This window comes from Sturnus vulgaris, chromosome Z (genome assembly GCF_052056855.1).
Source record: "Sturnus vulgaris isolate bStuVul1 chromosome Z, bStuVul1.hap1, whole genome shotgun sequence".
In the NCBI taxonomy this organism is placed as follows: domain Eukaryota; kingdom Metazoa; phylum Chordata; class Aves; order Passeriformes; family Sturnidae; genus Sturnus; species Sturnus vulgaris.
The window spans coordinates 68,114,286-68,134,479 of record NC_142283.1 but is presented as its reverse complement, the minus strand read 5'-3'; the positions used below and the strand labels follow the sequence as shown (position 1 = coordinate 68,134,479).

Sequence of the window (20,194 nt, the reverse complement as noted above, 5' to 3'; positions counted from 1 at the left end):
TCTTCATAACATTCCTCCAGCACAAGGAGATAATTAGCTGTAGCTGGGAATATGACATACTTCACTTAAGGAAGGCAGTCTGAATTTCTGGATAACACAAGAGCTATCTTGTTTGTCAAGTGAAATTGCTTGGATTTCAGTTTGCATCCTTTACAATACTGATGATTTCTTCTAAAAGGCCAAAGAAGTGTATTAATTCCTATATTTGGCTTCCACTGCAGTGTAGACCTCCTGAGCTATCTTGTCCATATATACACTTGTTACCATTATGCAATGGAAAACATAAATTCATCTTTTATCCTACCATGAGTGTCAAAAAACAATCAGTTGTTACAACTTAGTGCTGCTAAGAAAATGTTCTGGTTATTGTTATGTCAAAGAGGCAAAGACTGCCAAGTCTGTAGAACAGAAATGTGGTTCAGTGAAGTATTTAAAGCATGAAGGGCAAGATTTATTGTTAGACTCCTAAGGATATGAATAGATTGAGAGGGGGGAAAAAGACTCTTATTTGGAACTAGAATGTGATCCCTTGTCCAGAACAGATTGATGAGGCAAATGTAAAGGTTCAACAGAATCAAAGTTTTTGCTATCTGAATAGAAGAAAAAGGGAATGATGATGGAATGTTCTGATACATTTTCTTAGTGTTTCCTTGAAGGAATTTAGGGAATTCCTGTGCAGAGGAGAAAGTAGATGAGAGAATTTAAGGAGTGAGTTCACAGTTGCAGAACATTATTTCAGCAGAGGATGTGAAACCCCATTACAAGTTTCAAGGTAGGAAGTTTGAGCCCAGGAAAGAACACAGAATCATAGAATATCTCAAGTTTTAAGGGACCTACAAGGATCATTGAGTCCAACTCTGCCCCTCTCAGGACCGTGTAGAACTAAACCATACAACTAAGAGCGTTGTCCAGACAATCCTTGGACCCCTGACAGATTTTGTGCCATGAACAGGGGAGCCTGTTGGAGTGACTGGTTACCCTCTCAGTGAAGAACCTTTGCCTAATGCCACACCTGAGCTTCCCCAGTGCAGCCTCATTCCACTTGGTTATGTCCTGCCACTGGTCACCAGGGAGAGGAGATCAGCACCTTCCCTTCTCTGCCCCCCAGGAGGTAAGTGCACCTTGCTGCCAGGTCACCCCTCACCCCTCAAATGGTCCTCATAAGTTTTGTCCTCAAGGGGTTTCACCATCTGGGTCACCCTCCTCCAGACACACTCAAAAACAATCTGATGTCATTCTTATGTTGTGTCACCCAGAGGTGAGGCTGCCCCAGAGCAGAGCAGAGCAGGACAATCCCCTCCCTTGCCTGGCTGGTGATGCTGTGCCTGATGTCCCCAGGACAGTGTTGGTCCTTCTCGCTGCCACGGCACTGCTGGCTCATGTTCAGCTGGCCATAAAATGGTTGGAATTACTTAAAAATGTATGTGAAGAGTCCATTTTTCCTTCTATCTTAGATAAATACTTTCAAAAAGTTTAGGAAAAGTAGTTCAAGGTGGTCTGTTGTGATGCACACACAAAAGAGAGGGAGACACAACACCTGACTCCAAGTTAGATGAACAGGAAAAGCACACTTTATTTACATGACATGTCTATTTAACAATGATCATGGATTGGACAGTGAGGATAAGACCTCCTGACTCCACTGGCCTCATCCTCTGTCCTTCAATGCTTGCTTCCTCCAAAGAGGAATGCAAAACAATTCTGTTTATCAGAAAGAGTGTGTGAGAAAGTATAACATGAATATGTCAACATCAAAAGGCCAGAAACATCAGGGCAACAGTTCAAGACTCAGCAAGTGTCACACATCACAGTGCAATCTAGGGAAATAAAGTGCTTTTCAGATAAAATTGGAATACATCTCAGACAAATGGTTTTGTTTTCCTTTAAGACATAGAGTAGTGGTTTAACTGGAAATGGAAAGAAATAAAATACAGAAGAAATAGAATAAAGAGACAATTAGGATTCCTTAGATCAAATCTCAGAAGCACAAATTCTCTGGAAATAGGTGCCAGATTTCACAGGTGCCAGGAATCCTCTGATGCATCTGCTGTTAGCCCAGCACAATGGAGAAGCAGGAACTCCTAGACAATCTTGTAGGACTTGTGAATCCATATCATGTGCCTGCCTGGAAATAGTCCGCTCCTTTTCAACGTTCCATGTAATCGCAGGGTTTGCAATCTTTCTTCCAAAGCACATAATTTATACCCTCCTGCCTTTTCTTGTCTGCTGCTTGCAACTTTTCAGTTAGATATGTAAATACACGGAATTGTGGAATCATGGAATTACTGAGGTTGGAAAGGATGCTTGGATATCATCTAGTCCAACCCTTGTGCTCAGAGCGAGATTCATTAATGCAGTCGTGCTTTGAGTCCACTGGAGTTTTGAGTACCCCTGGACCTCACAACCTCTAAGCAATCTCTTCCACTGTGTCCCCTCTTCAATGAGAAAGGTCATTAATGAAGATTTAAACAGCACTTACTCTTGGGCTGCTTCTTTAGTGGCTGAGCCTCAGCTGGACTTCTTGCCACTGATTGAAATCCTTTGGCATTTCAGCGAGTTTTCAGTACATTTTACTAGTCTGTACTTCATCATTAAGATTTTACATGGGATGGGTTCAAAAGCCTTTCCAGCTTTTTTTCAGCACTGGACGTTTCCTTAGATGCTTTTCTGAAGACCAAAAGACCTTTTGGAACATTTTGAGTCTATTTCATATTGTCCAGATTATTATTTTTTGGTAGGTTATCTTAGGACATAATGAGAAGATAATAATGGGCAAGGATCCTCACATCTCAGTCAAGGCACAGATGAGTCTGAGTCTGTTTCTTATTTTGTGAAACAAACTGGTTTGGATGGGCCCTCTTAACTCAGTGCTGTAATCCTTTTGTTCGCCTTGTGGATTACAGTAATCAAATATGCTTCTGACAAAATACGTGTCTCTGAAAAAAGAAAAAAGAGCTTGACCTATATCCCTTACTCACGTGAATCCGTTACCCTTTTGCAAAGCTGCAGTTTTTCCAAGAATCATTTTAAAGGGAGACCGCTAATCATTTTAGCATCTAGCTTATTACCTTATGTACAGTAATGCCTGTTTTTCACTCGTAATGAACTGTCAGAGCCAAGTGGAAATATAGCTGATTTTGAGATTGTATGGCCATTCTAAACTGTTGCTGCCGGCATTTTTTGTGCTATCACCCCTTGCTGCTGCCACAGATAGACTGACGCACTTCACCTGCAAGAGAGAAGTAGCAATATCTTTACTGATGTAAAACAGCCATTTAACAAAGTTTGGTGGTAAATGCATCAGTTTAACAATATTCAATGGCAAGGTGTACTTGATTGTTTACAGCACAGAGGATGTGGTTAGACAAAACTGGGCAGGAGACCATGCTGTTGAGTCATAAGGTTCAGAAAGGACTCCTTTTGATTGGAGTTTAGTTGTGACTGGATCCAGGCTTAGTCCCAGACTTTGTCAACACTTTATGGCTAAAGGTTTGTATGTGCACAATCAATATTTTATGTTGCTTAGGTAAGATGTCAAAGTTTAGCATGTTACTAATCACTTACCAAGAACCTTCTAAGGCAAGGAATCTCTCAGTACCAAGGAGTAACATAGAGAGGTGTCCATGCTGAAGGGGAGCTCCTGACACACAGCCCCTTCTGTTCAGGAGAGGTGAACAAGCCTCAGGCTGTCCAGTGTTTATGGAGTAAGATGATTGACTTATGGTCATATTTGCACAGCAGCCGTGTTTCGTTTGGCGCATGCTCAACTAGCCCTCAGCTGTTGAACAAGACTCAGGGCCCTTGGGTGTCAGGCAAGATTTATGGCCCTTAACTCTTGTGTTGATACCCGTGAGCCAGGCTTAGCCGTCACAGCCACCCCGGGTGGCTCTTGCACAGGCAGAAAACAGCAGGGGTTGGAGCACATCGCCGCAGCTGCCAAGAGTGAAACAAAATGTTCTGAGTACAATCAGGTAATCAGGAGTTAGGACATTTCCCTTTGTTGCCCATAAAGTAGCTGAGAGATCTTTTCTGCTGCTGAGCAGGATTTCAAAATATTTTGGAAGGACTACTGGAATAATTTTTTCTGTCCTATTGTAATAGGATTCTGACTTTGTCATATAAAGGTCATTTCCCCTTGTTAATGCCATAGTGAGTGTTTTGAAAAAGGAATTTGTCAGTAGTCCTTAGTAGCTTGCTTCAGTCAACAGCTGGCTTAAACTTTGTAACTTTGTTCCACACTAAGCTGTCCTTTTATTTTTGGAAAAGAGGGTTGTGGCTCACTGCTCAGTTTTCTGTCTGAAATTCAGATTTCTTTCAAAAGTCAGAAATTAAATTAACACAAGACTCCTTGTAGAATTACATATGAGTGGGGAACACAATCAGTTATATTCTCAGCCTGCTGAAAGGTGAGCAGCCGCTTTCTAAAAAGTGTGATAATGGAATTTGGCTGTGCCTATTATGGGGTAGACTAACATAAAGACTTACTATGTAGGGACTTGTCTAATCCACTTTTTCATGATGTGAACCAGGAAGGAACCCTGCTTACAGGTTTTACTTTGGATAATCACACATAGGATGATTTATTTTATAGTAATACTACGTATTAGTCATGCTTTTGCATGGAAAGGGCTTTCTGTTTATTTCAAATATCTATTTAATTTTTCTCTATGTTGAAGAATTTTCTCATTTGGCAGTTGGGGAGGGCATTGTTTTGAGTTTTCTTAGTATAAATACAGAGGTGGCAGCCTTTTACACATTGCACTACAGAAGGATTCCAGAGAAATAATGATGAAACTTTCACTCACAAGCACATTTTGCTTTCCATTGTTTAGTGATCTATCTGTACATTAAAGTTATAACAGGGAGAAAATTCTGGGGGTACAAAAAGATTCTTACTGCTCTTTTTTCAGCTAGTGCTAACTCAGTAAAGGAAAACTCTCTTTTTTTAAATGTTACTTATTTCTTGTTCAGGCTAGGGCAGTGTGACCCTAGTAATTCAATTTGCACGTACACAGTAGTTCTTTAGATGTTATTTGTGGCATTTTGCAGGCTGATTTTTTTTCCCCACTTTTTAAAAGAGCTTGATACTGTGAAAGCTGGTCTTCTTTTTGTAATCTCTCCCACTAGAAACCAGATTATTGTGAATTATTCGAATAATGTGAGCACCATGTCTGACTCCTTAAAATGCTTTTAAAAGCTGACTTGCATCCTTGGGAAGAAGTTACTTTCCATGTTGAATTAATGTTATTTTTCTTTAACATAGAAATGCTACTAGTTCAGAACTGTTTTGGGTGCTGCTACTGTGCCAAAATATCATGGCAGTGAAAATGTGCTTAGGAATTCAGAGCATAACATACTGCTTTTTTTTATCAGTGTGCCATCTTCCTGAAACTTAGACGCTGTCCTTTTAGAGGAAAATGAAATGTTATTTTCTTAATTCCACCAGTTTATAAGTTACTGTGCTGTAATTTATTGTCTAAAGAAGTAGTAGTAGTAGTTGTTGTTGTTGTTGTAGTGGTAGTGAGATACTACTCATCCTCTTAGTGGTCCAGGATTGTTTCCAGGGCAGCTGATTTTTTTTCACCAGGACCGTGCATTAAGAATAAGTTGATCAGTCACCTTGACCTCTCTTTGCCTTTTAAACGTGTGTTCCCTTTAATGCCAAGGTTAGCAGGGGTGCTGTGGCTTGGCAGCCCTCAGTGGCACGGCGTTCCAGGCCACCAGTGCCGTTTGAGTGAGAAGCCCAGGTGCTGCGCTCGGGGCCGCCGCGCAGACTGCCCTGCTGGTGGCCTTCCCTGGGGGACAGCAGGACCAGGACACATGGCTGGATTTTGTCATGGTGCCCTCCCACCGCAGGTGACCTTTGCTGTTCCAGAACTCATCTCTTGTCTGTTTCTCCTGTTTTCATGTAGGTGCTGGGATGGCTGGGCAAGGTTGTGATTTGCAGTCGAGCTGAGGGAGGCGTGAAGAATTGTCCATCCCCTGCTGACATCTGAGGTAGTGTGATAACTTTTTATCTTACCTGCAAGTGACATTATTACCAGTGTTGGCTAAGCAGATTGATCAATTGTATCCTGTAATGCCCTACAGCTAATCCACGCAGATCCTAGGATTCATTCCTACAGGAGGTGATAATTATAATATGCATTATTCAAAATTCTGATTGGGATCTAATTGTCATATTTTAATACCCAAACCAATAGAGATATATGAATTAAGGCTGTCAGATTCAGTCCTGATTAAATTGATGAATTCAAGCCCTTCTGTCAATCTCTAGTAGCCAGCATTTGAGACAGAGGGCTGGGTGACTCTTTAAAGTGGTTAAAATCCATTTTTCCTTGTCAGAGAAAAATTATTATACTGCATTTTTAACGAGCCATTTCTCACATAAAGTGTTATTTAGGATATTAATTGCTTGACTTTAAATGCACGCTATTGCAGCAAATTGAGGAAAAAAAAATCTGTGTTTTATGAGTGAGGGAGAGAGTGAAAATGCCTATCAGAACATTGTAGATAAAAAATCATGGTTTAAATGACACTTAAAGGTGTCATTAAGTTTGAATGTACGCATTGGTTCTAATTCATGTCTAATTCTTTGCTTCTTTCATGTATTACTGAAAGCCTAATCAGAACACAGTGGGGTAAATTTTAATCGAACATCACAGAAATATGCTATTGTGTGAGGGATTCAGACCTGTGGTTGCTCATGGCGTGAAGCTGAAAAGCTGTTATCTGGTGTTAAATTGCTGCATGAGACTTTACAGCTGCTATCTGTGTACTGTAGCAGTTTTATGAGACTTGAACTTGCTATTCCTGTCTAAGTGTACACAGTTGTAGTGTCATTAAATAGAAGAGAAATTCTAGCTACTTCCAGCTTTAGTTTCATAACACAGGTAAAACTTGCTATCCTGTGTCTGTGTTCTTAATGTTTCTGAAACCAGGCGGTATAACTAGATTCATTCATTGCCCTGTGGATCTCTCCCATTGCCCTGTGGATCTCTCCTTGGTATACTGCCTACACCGATTTCACCAAGAAAATTAGAAGGTCAGAACAGTGAAAAGTTACTTGTAAAAATGCTTGTAAAGGATGCATAAATTAGTCGTTAGTGACATCCTTAACCAAAGTCTTCTTTGTTGTGGTTACCATTCCTTTTCATACACAGTTCAGCACAACTGGAAAACAGTTTATGAATGACTTTATAGCTGAAACATGGCCAGACAACCATATAGAAAACTGCTTCTGTGCTCTGTTTTCCTGGCTTTCCACGCCCAGGGAGCCATTTGATCCATAGCTGAATTGCCCATTCCAGATTCCTCTGCGAGCAGCCTGGCACTGGACACAGCTTGGACATGGGATCTGGCCTTGCTTCTGAGCTCCAGCACAGACTCACTCGGGTTCTGTCACCCTCTGTAACCTTGCTGTGTTTCAGTTTCCTCTTTGTAAATGAAGGGTAATAATTATGAACTTCCAGAAGGGAGCAAAGGATCTCAATCTCTGGGAAATACTGTTATTTGCACAGAGCCATATTTGATGTGGTGTTGACATAGTGTTAGCGGGGAGAATTTAAATATTTTTCATTTAAGTGTGACTGCTTTTTATTCTTTCAAGTATATTAACCTAGTCACTTGAATATAGTCAAGTCTGATTACTGAAGAAAAACTTGTATGCAACAAGTGAACTCAAAATAAGGACTGATTTATTCATCATGGCAGTTCAAAACTGTGCTGTGATATTCCACAGTTTTAATAATGTTGGGAAAAATATATGCTATGAGGACGTGATTTATTGAATATTACTATACAATTTGTGTTAAACCGAGGAGCAGTCAATCTCATCATGCTTATGTGAACGTGGCTGTTTTCACAAGATTGGTGTGACTGGAAAGTGTCGTACATATTTGAGGAGCAGATGGTATCATTGCTAATGACTTCTTAAAAATAAAGATAAAACGTTTTTATGTGTAAAATGTACATATATTTTTATATATTTTTTTAAATTCTTAAAGATCTCTCTTGATCTCTCTAGTAATATAGCTTCCTATATTAAATTGTAATATTAAATTTATTCAGTACAAGAACCACAAAAAGGAGCAGTCCTGCTCTTTCCCTTCCATGCTGACACTTTCCACATGGCCGTGTGGGTGAGACTGCCATTGAGAGCCCGGGGCTGACTGATATAAGAGTGGTTGTGGCACCCTGATTAATGGCAGAGTCCAGTTCCTAAGACTTCTGCTGGCAGAGTCCAGTTCCTAAGACTTTTGCTGGCAGGCCTCTGTGCAAGCAGCCTTGCTCCCTGCTTCAGTATAAAAATGCATACTGAGGCCAGGCTGCTGGTCAGACTGCGGAGGAGTTGGGTAATGTGCTAGATGAGAAGAGTGCCCAGCAGGGCTTTACAAAACTCCCTCCAGTGTCCTGCCCTTTAGTCTGCTCCATATATCTGAGATCTAGCTTGGTATGGGATTTATATTTGTGAATAGACAGCACAGAGTGGGTTTGTGTCTGAGAAACAGAGTGGTTGTGGGTGAAGGCCCAGGCTCTGGTGCCTTGTGAATTTTATCTGTAAATATCCATTTCCTCATAGTCCTGTGTAAAATAACACTAACAGCGATGGAAAAATGTGAATCTAGTACTTGGTTTTAAATGAACAGTTGAATGTGCTCCAAAGTTTCACTTTTTTAATGAGTTGGTATTGTGATGGAGTTCCTGCAGAGAAGGAAGTCATAAAATTAGTGTAGGCGGACATGCTGTCCCTGGGCCAGCCAGCCAGCTTTGCACGGGGCAGCGCTGCTGTTTGCAGCACCTGTTTGTTGCATGGTATCCCATTTTGAGCTGCTCAGTCCAAAGTCCATGTGCTTTATGTCTGATGTCTAAAATCAAAGGTTTCAATGCTGAACTATGATTGCTTTTGTCTCTGAAAAAAAAAAGTGGTATATGTGGTATGACAGGCTTCCATTCACTACATTGGTGTTACCACAGCTAAAGGGCACAGTTCATTCCTATTGTTTGTGAAAGAACTATACACTTACTAAGAAAGCTTTTTCTAGTTGCCTGTTTCAGATGAGCTTCTCTTTCTCTTAATTGCAATTCTTTCTGTCTTAATGCAAACTGTCAGGTTTTTTGGGTTTGGGATATTTTTAATCCACTACAACTTTCTTTTGTGTTGTTGAGATGGCTGGCAGTGTATCCATAAGACTGTATTATTCTTTGGTATGTAAGGAGGGGTGGCAGTCCATGTTTTACTCTGCTGCTAGGCAGAGAATGTGGGCAATCTATTCCTCTTCCCAGTGTGTCCCTTTCTGTTAAATGGATAATGCCACTGACTCCTGCTGCAGGCTGCTTCAGGATTTGCTGATAAAACATCTGGCATCATTAAAATACCTCTTTAGAAATAGATCTGTCAAATTAACTTTCATATTAATATGGTTGTTTCTGTGGCTTACTTTACAGACACGTCTTAACTTCTTCATTGGTGAAGTTTTCTTACCGGAATTCATGAGTGTCGGGACAAAGCTCTGTCAGTTTCTAATGCATATTTCTAACTACAACATGGCATTTCTCTTTGTCTCCATTGCAGGCAAAGCCATCATTGAAGTGCTATGATAGCTGCAGGTGCCCATGTAGATTTACTAGGAGGTAAACTTTCTAAGCTAGTAACTGTTCAGTGGGTCATTAACTCCAGACATTACCAGGCGTGTCCGTTTGGATTATTCCCCTTAAAAGGCAGGCTGGCTTCATCACTCAGTGACAAATCCAAACTTGTGTCCACTTCCTTAATAATCAGTTCTGGATCCCATGTCACATACCCTTCTACCTCTCCCATGCCAGAAAAAAGGTTTTCCATGACCCTTCCTGTACTCCCTGCTCATCGGATCTTCTGTCTTCTAACCCACGCTCATCTGCCTCACAGAATGGAATCTCCCCTTTTCACATATAAATATTAAGGCTACAAATACATTACTAAATTAATTATAACTAAATAACTAAATATATAGATATATAAATAATGAGCTGAGTGCTTGTGAAGGTACATCTTCAGGTTTTGTCAAAACACCAATATGCCTGTGTGCATGTGTGTGTTAAGTGGACACAAACCAGACCCCACTTCTGCTGCTTCCTTGGGAAGAATGCTTTCAGGACCTGTGATAGCTGAAACAGCCAAAATAATGGCATGATATGTTATAAAACGTGAATTGGAAGAAGCTACTTGAAGTCCATGAAAAATCAAGCCATGTACAGTTTGTACATTAGATTGACTTTCTGTAAATTCTGTCTGCAAAATAAACTAGTTGGTCTCCCTGTATTTAAAAATACTAGACACTCTAGCCTTGGAAAAATCTCCAATTAAAAATTAGCAGCCTTCCTCCTAGACCTCTTGGCCTAAAATGTGTCAACAGCTGTATGATAAAAATGTGTATCAGAAGTGATTGTTTCAGTATGTTTGGATGGTATTTAAAATTGCTCATATGTTTTAAGTCACCTTGGTAAATGTGGGCGTAGACTTTCTTAATGTGTGAGATGCTTCATCAGAACATACTTTAAATTTGAAAGTTGGGTATTTTGTATTCCAGGTCAGACCAGCGCAAGTGGAGGCAGAAGTTAATGGTCTTTTAAAGAATTTTATGAGAGATTTGAACAGAGATCAGCTTTTCTTCACAAGTTATTTTTTATTTCATGAAAACTTGTTTTGGCAGTGCTTCATTTAAAAATTTTATACCGAGTATATAATTATATACTTTATATATATATTTTTATAAAATATTTCATAAAAAAATTATAAATTTTTTACCAAGTGGTCTTCTACACTTGCTGGTTTCATTCAGTACTTTTTTCAACTTTGTGTTGATTCTCACAATTAAGGTTTTAGCTCAAAATCTCTCATTATGTCTATATGAAGTAGTTTAAGCAGTTGTTGAATGCAGTAAGGTACTTTTTTTGGTAGGTGCCCACCATTTATATATTCAGATTTGTGTAGACTTAAAGCACCAAATCAGCAGCAAATGGGGGAGGGAACAATGCAGATCTGATCTTAGAGAGGACACATGGAAAGCCAATCATAATGCTTCTTATTAACACAGAACTTCTTAAATAGACAATTTTGCTTGCAGTTATTGTGAAAAACGGTTGCATTGAATAGGTGTGTTCATATGTTAACTCTGCATCAGTTTAACTGAAATTCAAAGTTGGCTTCAGTCTGCATATTACAGATTCAAAATAAATGGATGTGTGTCATATCATAAACTTATATGACCTGCAGGACATACAAAACTGCACTAAATTAAAATGCACTGGTTACTGTTAGACCTTCTGCCAAGAAGATAATTCTTTTCCTACAGACGAACTGATAATAAATAAATATGTGATTGGAGTCCTGAGTGGCCATCCAGAAATGCACTGAGAAATCCTTTGTCATTTACTAGCTTTCATTTAGTGTGCTATTTAAGTTAATGACTTCCTAAATGCCATACAAGCTCTGTTATGTAGTCTTTAATCTGATTAGGAGCACAAGAATAATTTAGTGTGTAATTAAACCATGTAATTAATTTGTCCCATGGTAACACTGTTAAGTAATTCCATTAGTCTAGGCTAAATACCAGGCCTTGAACTTAAATTTTACAACTTCTTGGAAGATTTTTTTCCTAGAAAAAATGCTTTTTAGTATAAATATGATTTAAAATTAAAAGTCTGCTCCTTCTGATTTCCTGAAATTGCTCTTTGAGCAAAATGACTGGCTATTACCAAACTTTCCAAAATTATGAAACTCCTGGTGATCTCCAATGAAACAGAATTGGGTTATAGCTGAGCATTTTTGAACAAAGCATCCTCAATTTCTTCCAGTCACCTTAAAGTCAAACCTGCTTTACAGGCTTCAAAGATCAACTTAAGGAAATCAGAGGGAGCAGGGTTTTCATGTTACAGAAGAGCTCAAAGAGATTAGATGTGGACTTATTTATGATGTGTGCTGAAACCTAACTGACTATATTTGCCCAAGTACCAGGTAACGTTTTTGTAATTTGAGTGATATTGCAGATACTGGCACACGGGAGAAGGCTTGCAGAGATTATGCTGACTGAACAGTGGAAGTGACCTGTGTGTAGTGATGATCCAACAGCACGTATAAGATGGATATTTATTGTCAAGCATAAAATTAATCCTGTTTGCTTTCCCTCATGTTCCAGCCTAAACTCCCAGTGGTGTCACACAGGTTGCTTTGCACTGTGATTGCTGTGCTTCCTTTCTTTTTCGTAATTTCTGTGAGGTGCTAAGCTCTCTCACAGTGCTAGGAGAATTACTTAACCATGTTCTCTTGTTAAATATATCATCTTGCCTGCTTGAAATCAGATGTTTTTTACTGCTTTGCTGGATTGGGTCCACACTGCTCTGTAGTCCTGACAAGATTTGAGTTTCAATGCTGGCAAGACACTGAAGAGCTTTTGCTTTGTGGTTTGAGGGGTTTTTTTTCACACTTGCAGAAAATATTTTTTACAGAGCTGGAAAAATCATTTAATCTCTTTATGTAAAGTGTGAATAATTATCTCAGTGAAAGGTTTTTGAGTAAAACTGCATTTTATTAATAGAGATTACTAGGGTGTTGGTTCTACATACAGACTTAGATATTTCTCTTTGCTTTCTTTACATGATATTGGATGTTAAACGGATGCATTATATTTCTTCAAACGGACTGAAATACGCATTTGCTTATATAAAGAAATTCCAGCACTTTTCTTTGCAATACATTGTACAAACAACAAAGCAAAGAGCAGAATTTTGTCTTTTAGATGACTGCTATCCCAGTGCTAATAATAACTAAAAATAATAAAAAAAAAACAACACAGAGAAACCTTGTAAGAATTAGTACTTAGTTGAGAAAAACACTGTTCTCATAAATAGGCCTGAATCTTCTTTAATGATGCAATTATATGCAAAGCTGAGTATCTGCTCAGAAATTTGCATCTGCATGTTGTGCAGCTAAATGTTTGCACTTTCTTCTGAGATGCGTCTATTTCACTGCTTAGATCTGCTTTGGGGGCTAAAAAGCATACAGCGCAATTAAGTATTTTCCAAATTCAGTTTTTTCTCTCTGTGTAGTAGACAAAAAGTTAATACTATAACTGCAATCCTCTTTTAGGAATTGTTTTCTGGTGGAGAGATCTACTGGTCTTAGAGCTGAGATCCTCCTTCTGTGTACCTAGTTCATCAGGTTACTGCTGTCAAAGTACAGCACATTTTATTGTAAATAAAGAAGTGATAGATCATGTGCCCCAGCCATCCCTAGACTTCTTAGCCAAGATTTTGGAGGATGATTTTAAACAGCTTTCAGTACAAGTCCAGAGCCATGTCTAAATGTAGATTCACTGAAGGACTCCTTAATCACATCAAAGAACTGATAATAATTTGGCCTGTTACAAGTTTAAATCAGAGTAATTAACAGACACATCCAAAGGAAAAATAAACCACCTAAAAGCACTGAAAGTGTCTTTTACAATAGAGAGAGAAATAAACTGGGTGGTGAAATTAAAATTTTATATACTCTCTATTCCAAAATTTAAAGTTTGTATAGAAAAAAAAAAACTTTCTTAAACCCAAAGTGAGCAATTAATTCAATAACTTCATTTGCAATTTTAGCATTTTAACACTTGAAATCACTATAAATTATTTAGCTGACATAAAGACCTAATTAATAATATAAAGTTGCCTCTGTTCCATAGTTTAAGTTTTTATTTATAGTGTATTTTTTTTAATCCTCAAATTTGCATAAAAACACGCCTAGTAAGTGCAACTTCATGTTTCTTTTGTTGTTAAGGTTTTGACCTTTTTTTTAAGTGAAATGTGCCCTTTATGACGTTTCTGGTTGGTTAGTGTTTTAATTTGGAGTACATAACTTCTGCTTCTGTGGTATATTCCTTGTTCTTTTTATATCCAGGATAACAGTACACAATAGGTGAATGGTGTGTTACTCATATCAGCTGAGACAATTTGTTATTTCTGTTTCTTACTGTGGCTGAGTATAGAGCCTTGACAAGGGCTCTGTAAAAACAGGCACTTGTCCAAGGGCTGCTGATGACTTAATCAAGCCATAATATCAGCAAGCAAGGGAAGAAGGCTTTAAGTCCATTGCAGTTTTAGATTGTGTTGATCGGAAGGGCTAAAACTAATTCCAGTTGCAGCATGACTCCATCCTGTTGGCACTCAAGGGAGTGAGGGTACACTGGCAAAGTGATTTCAGCTATGCATGATCAGCCAAAGTGATATGAATGTTTTTAGGCAACCACAGAAGGATTACCTCTTGGTGTCATTGGTTATGCCCTGAAATAACTTTTAAGGAATTTCCACACTGTGAAAAATAAAGGCCTTTCACCTAGAAAAATTCTGCACAAGTACATGCACACATATTTGGTAGTTGCAATAAAGAAGATTCAGGACAGACCTGGAGAGCCTGGAGTTATATTCCCTTCTCAGCACTTGTTCTTATTTGGAGTGGAGCTGCTGGTGCATATTCACATGCATGGCACACTCTTGTACTCTTGCCTCTTTGTGACCTAATGGAATGATGAAACAGCAGTGTATGGAAACCTCTTCACATTAATCCTTCACTCAGTAATTTTGCATTTTGTTTCACAGCAGAGAGGCTACCCTTTGTTCTGTACTAGCTGCAGAGATGCTGCTGTGGCAAGCAATGATAAACTGGAGGAGATTACTGGGGAAAAACTCTCATATTTGAAGTACCCTGAGTTAATGATGGTGGCAAAAGAAGAAGTGCCCTCATAGGTGCAGTTGAGTGTCCTTGTCCTTCCTTTCGATACTTTCAGGTTCAGAAACTATTTAAAGGTCAAGATCTTACTTCAAACAGGTTTTTTTAGTAAGCAAGACTCCTGTTTTACTTTGAGTGTTAACATTTTTACCTGACCAGAGTAGGTGCAAGCAAGTCAGTGTGCTGTGACTAAACTGTTTCTTTTCTCAGAGAGCTTCTTAGCCCAGTTTCGCCTGTTTATGCTGACTCTGTTCTTGTCCCACTGGAGAGATGTTGTGTTTAAATTCACTTGTGATTGACCTTACTCCAACATTGCTATAGAAAAGGGCCAAGATATTTTTTTTATCCTTTTTATAACTCCTGGCTCCCTTTCTGTACTGAAGTAATTAGCCTGAGCTGACCTCTAGCCAAATGTTTCTGTGGTCAAGTTTCAGCTGGCTTGAGGACAGTCAGCTGCTGTAATTTTTTTTTCCTGATTTTAACTCTGTTCATTCTTACAAGCTGCTGGAGTTGGGTAAGACATAGAATATTATTCTTTAGAATAATATGCTACAGAAACTTGAAGTTGTTTTTTTTTGTTGTTGTTGAATAAGAGCCATTTGACTTTCATAGGGTGGGTAATACTGTGGTGTTGTAAAAGGTCAGTTTTGCCCTAATGCCTACGGAGAAGCTGTCTCTTGCTAGGTTAACACCAAAGCCTCTGGACAATACTGTTCCTATTGATAGCAAGCTCACAAGAGTGTCTTAGAGGAAGGGCAATGGGTGATTATGGAACAGATCTTTGAGAACTTTCTGCAGGGCACTAGTTGTCTGATGGTGCTGCAGGTGGCACTTCAGAGGACCTTTCTCTCAGAATTTTTATTCTGTACCACCAAAAGTGGTATCATGACAGGACAGCTCCTGCTTTTCTTCCATGAGACTGGAGACGTGGCAGTTTAGCTTTCCCTTCATCTCAAACACTGCTAGAAGTGGACATCATAACTGCAGCCCAGCCGAGTTCTTGGTGTTTGTGCTGGATGCAGAGGTCATGTCCCTGATGCTTCACACCCCAAGCAGAGCTCCATTTGCCTGGGTGAGGCCTTGAGTACAAGCCCTGTCCCAAGGGCTCTAGGTTGCAGCTCCAAGGAGATAGCACAACTTGGCCTTTTACAGAGGCTCTTGCACAAAGGGTGGAGCATGATGCATCCATATTTTCAGATGAGAGCAGTTACTGGTTTTGAGCTCAGTCCTGCCCATATTGGGTATGTTCAGAGTATACCAGTTGGATATTTTTCACAGACGTAACTTGTCTGAATGGATAACTCAGTGGGATATCCCATGTGGTTTTAGGCAGAGCCAAGACAGTGTTTTGTCTTGCTGAGATTCTGGCATTTGTGAGAGTCCACTGAAGAAGCACCATTTGCTTCTATACTGCATTTTACTAGCAGAAGGGCAAGGGATGAAGCAGCAATTTTGTTAATCTCTGAAGTTTAGGAAAACAAATTTATCTTCTGCCCTGTTTTAGAGAGCTGGTTGTTTTAGTCAAGATCTGTGGCTGAGCAGAGAATTTCCCAATAATTGTAGAATTGCTCTTAAACAATTAACAGCTGCTGTTGGAGGATGGCTGTGCCCTCCCCTCTACCCTGGCTGCTCATTCCCAAGCCTGTGCTGCCCTGGCTCTGCTCCTGGGCTGTGTCTTTGGGGAGTCCTGATAAAACTGGTTCACCAACAGGTTCATTACAATAAATGTTTATGGATTCATTTTAACTGGAACAATCTCCTGATGGAGTTCACTGTGTTGCAGGTATGTAAACAAGTCTGCTAGTGGAAGAGGGAACAGCAGTACTGGAAGAAAGTTGTTTTCCTCTGCAATAACAAGACCTAACTGAAGTGCAGTGTGTTTGTTGACCTCTGTGATGTGTTTCCAGGCTCCTGGGTTAGTGCTTCAGCTGTCGAACCACTCTTCTTGGAAGTCAGCTGAGATGGTTACCAGTAAGATGTGCAGGGATGGAGGGGATAGTCATGCTGTGACAGCTGCACGTGGAGACCAACCCTGGTCCCACCAGAGTTGTTATGTGGTGTGGTTATGAAAAATAAAACAGTGTGCTCTGAATGATGGATTCTGATCACAAATTTTTCTCACAGGAGGACTCCTGTGAGGGTTTGGCTTTTTCTTGTGATTTTACTAGGCAGGAAGAAGTCGAAAGGCTTGGAAAAGAGTGGTTGGAAGATTAGCAAAGGCTGGTGGGTGTAGGAGAACAGGAAAGTGTGAATAGGAAGGCAGCACGGAATGCCTGGGTACTGGGAAAGGAGAGTTGTAAATAAAGTGACATTGTGCTCAGGCCTGTGGAAGAGGAAAATAAAACTTTAGGGAGAAAGTGAAAAAGCTGAGGGGGAGAAGAGATTGATGGGGTAGAAGATGTGTAAGAGGAGAGGATTTGACAAACACAGAGGCACATTTTTATAGTAGATTCATTAATAGCAGACAATAAGAATCCTTTAAATAATAGTACAGATGAAGCAGGGCGACCAATTGAACTACCTGAAGATGTAGCTGATCTTGGATGAACCTTGTACCGTGGGAGTCTAGCTCCTCTTCCGAAAGTTAGGATTGTTGGCCTGTGATTTGCTTTATTAGCTTTGTCCCAGGTCTGTGCATTCCAACAGCTGCAGTTGTCCTTCCTTCCTTCCTTCCTTCCTTCCTTCCTTCCTTCCTTCCTTCCTTCCTTCCTTCCTTCCTGCCTGCCTGCCTGCCTGCCTTCCTTCCTGCCTGCCTCCCTGCCTCCCTCCCTCCCTCGAGCAGTTTGAGTAAATGTCACTTCATTGACTCTGAAACCTGAGAATTAATTAATTTTAAGGAGAATGTGAGAAAATACATTCTGATTTTCAAGCTTTGTACTGAACAGCGTGGATGAGAAATCTGGAGTTGGTAATAGTTTGGGGTTTTTTCTGGGCTGTGATTCATTCTGTTCTCTTAGTGTTAGAAAATTGAGGGACTTACCTTCTAAATTCAGCATAACTATAGCTTTACATTCTGTGCATTCTTGTGTTTTATGGTCTTTAACCTAATTCAAACTTCGATAACTGTACTAAGAAACTGACTAGTTTTTGACGCCCAGACTTGATAGCATGAATTGTTACTTGATAACACCTACTTAGAGATTGTTACTCATTAGTTGGCTTGGTTGTTTGGACACTTGTGCTTTAATCTCCTGTTAGATAAAGAAAATCTCTCAGTGAAAACAGTCCAATGTAGAATCAAGGTCTGTCATACCAAATTGCAGTCCGATGTGGAAGTGGAGCTATTCTCTCTGCTGCCTCTCTGAGAAAGATACCAGTGCATTGTGCTAGTTTGGTGCCATAAAACAAAAAATGCTGCCTGACTGGTTTCAACATCCATGCTCATTTTAGCATGTGCATTGTAGCTTTAGTTTTGAAGGTTTCTGGTAATCTCTGTGTCTGTAAATGGTCGGGTCAGGTTGTAATCCATTGTAAGGATGCTTTCCCCATACTTCCTATGGACATCTCATGAGGTTTTTGGGAGCAAGATACCATTTTGTGCAGAAGTCTGCACAGTCTGCAAGTCCAGCATAGAGCAGCTGCTGCCCTTCACCAGATGCTGGTGCTGATGGCAGGAGCAAAGCAGTGCCTCAAAACAGGATTGTGTGATGGGGTTGTACAACCTGTGGCACAAGAGAATTAAGGAAAACGAGGAGTGTGCTTTTTTGAGGAGGTTCTAAAGGCTTGCTGGTTTATGCCAGGATTGTAAGTGTTTGCATTCTTGGAGGTTTTAAAGTCATTGGGAGATGCAGTCTACCAACTGACAATACTTGATTTTTCCTCCCTCTGTATTTAATGGACTAGAGATGCATAAGCTACTTCTCTTGTAAACACTGTATTTACTATCTGTTCTAGACTGCAAAATTATGTATTACTTTATGAGGCAATAAACAATAAACTAAATGTACTTCTGGTTTAAATCCAATCAAAAATTCAATAAAACTAGATAACAGCTTAAATGTTGTATCACATTAAGTAATACTTGCTTGTAAAGAAACTCTTACTATCGTTTCTTATTACAGAGTTAGAAGTATGGATCTTCGGCATCTGCTGTTTACTTTGGCACTGATCTGTGCAAATGACTCACTTTCTGCAAGTGATGGTAAGTTTTATGATGTCTTTCCATGTCTTTGTGTGTGTAGATATATATATATATGTAGCTTTATATAAACAGTACTTTTATATTGAATTTTTGATGACTGTGCAACTTTCATGATTGCAGTAACCCAGGTACCTAATATGACATGCATCAGTTAATCTTTTTGTAAATATAGTGGATGAGGTTGGGACATGTTGCAGAATAAAGCTGAATTTCATAGACAGTTTCTGATGTGTAAGCAAGATGTGGCAACGTTAGGGTTACACATCTGGATTTTATTTGTGTGGGTATGGAAGTTATGAAAGAATTGTATGGGGTTCAGGTTTTTTAATGTGAACTACTGTTTTTTTTCCTAAACAAGTCTTCTAGTATATTCATATTTTAAGTTCAGTGTATGCATATCTTAAGTAGAGCCATACAGAGTAAGCATTTAAAGACTGTATGCTTTGAATCTCAGGCCAATATGAACAGTCTTATAAGAAATAAACTTAGCAATTCTTGGGTAGAGATTATGGGATTTCACAAGAACCCTCAACCAGCCAGCTGGGGCTGGTCTTTAACTCATTTAACAAAACCCTTGAACTCCAATGAGACCTGCATGTTGTGTCAGATTGATCTGCTTATGATCTAATTATGTGAAGAAGTCCAGCTCAACCTGGTCGGCTCTGTGCTGTTCTGGTCTTCAGAACAGACAGTAGTAACAGTTTTCCATAATAACTGATTTTATGCACGTGTCACTGCTTCTCCCAGAGGTACAGAGCAGCTGCAGCTCTGTAAATGGGTGCCCCTCCTGACTTCCTAATCAAAATTGGTGTCAGCAGAGCAAGTCACAAAGGGCTATTTGTCAAGAAATTTTATTAAAAGTGGGATGAAAACAGCTTCCACAGTAAACTTGAAATAAAGTGATACAATTTTCAATGAAAATGTCTGACATCTCTCACTTTTTTCTTTAGGTCCATACTTTAGTTTTACTGAGTGCAAATTAGATATCTGTAGACTTGCAAGCCATGTTGCCTCAGCTTTTCTAGTGCTAGTTTTAGAATAAAGTAGTAGGCCAAAAGTCTGTGACATAGTTGCCTGTAGTCACAACTAGTAGCAACAAAGGTAGCTCTTTGTCCTGATGCAGTTCTGTATTTTCTTGGAGTTGCATACTTTGAATCTCCAGGTATCCTGTACATGCTGAAGTGCTGGAGAGGCATAGAGGGTGTTACTTTGATGTTAATGGAGACATTAAGCTGAAATAATAAATAATTAAAACTGAGGTGATCAGTTCTCAGGCAGTTTTTCTATAAAGCTCTTTCTGTTTA

The 20,194-nt window shown here is 39.5% G+C and overlaps 1 protein-coding gene across 2 annotated transcripts in view; it reads left to right on the top strand.

Moving 5' to 3' along the window:
• Positions 1–20,194, top strand: part of GHR (growth hormone receptor) — a 117,178-nt gene that overhangs the window by 35,394 nt on the left and 61,590 nt on the right. For both annotated transcript variants that reach the window (XM_014884261.2, XM_088156557.1), the window contains exons 2-3: positions 5,913–5,997; positions 18,811–18,890. In XM_014884261.2, coding sequence (XP_014739747.1) covers positions 18,821–18,890 — 70 coding nt within the window. In that variant the 5' untranslated portion in view covers positions 5,913–5,997; positions 18,811–18,820. The remainder of the gene's footprint in view (positions 1–5,912; positions 5,998–18,810; positions 18,891–20,194) is intronic.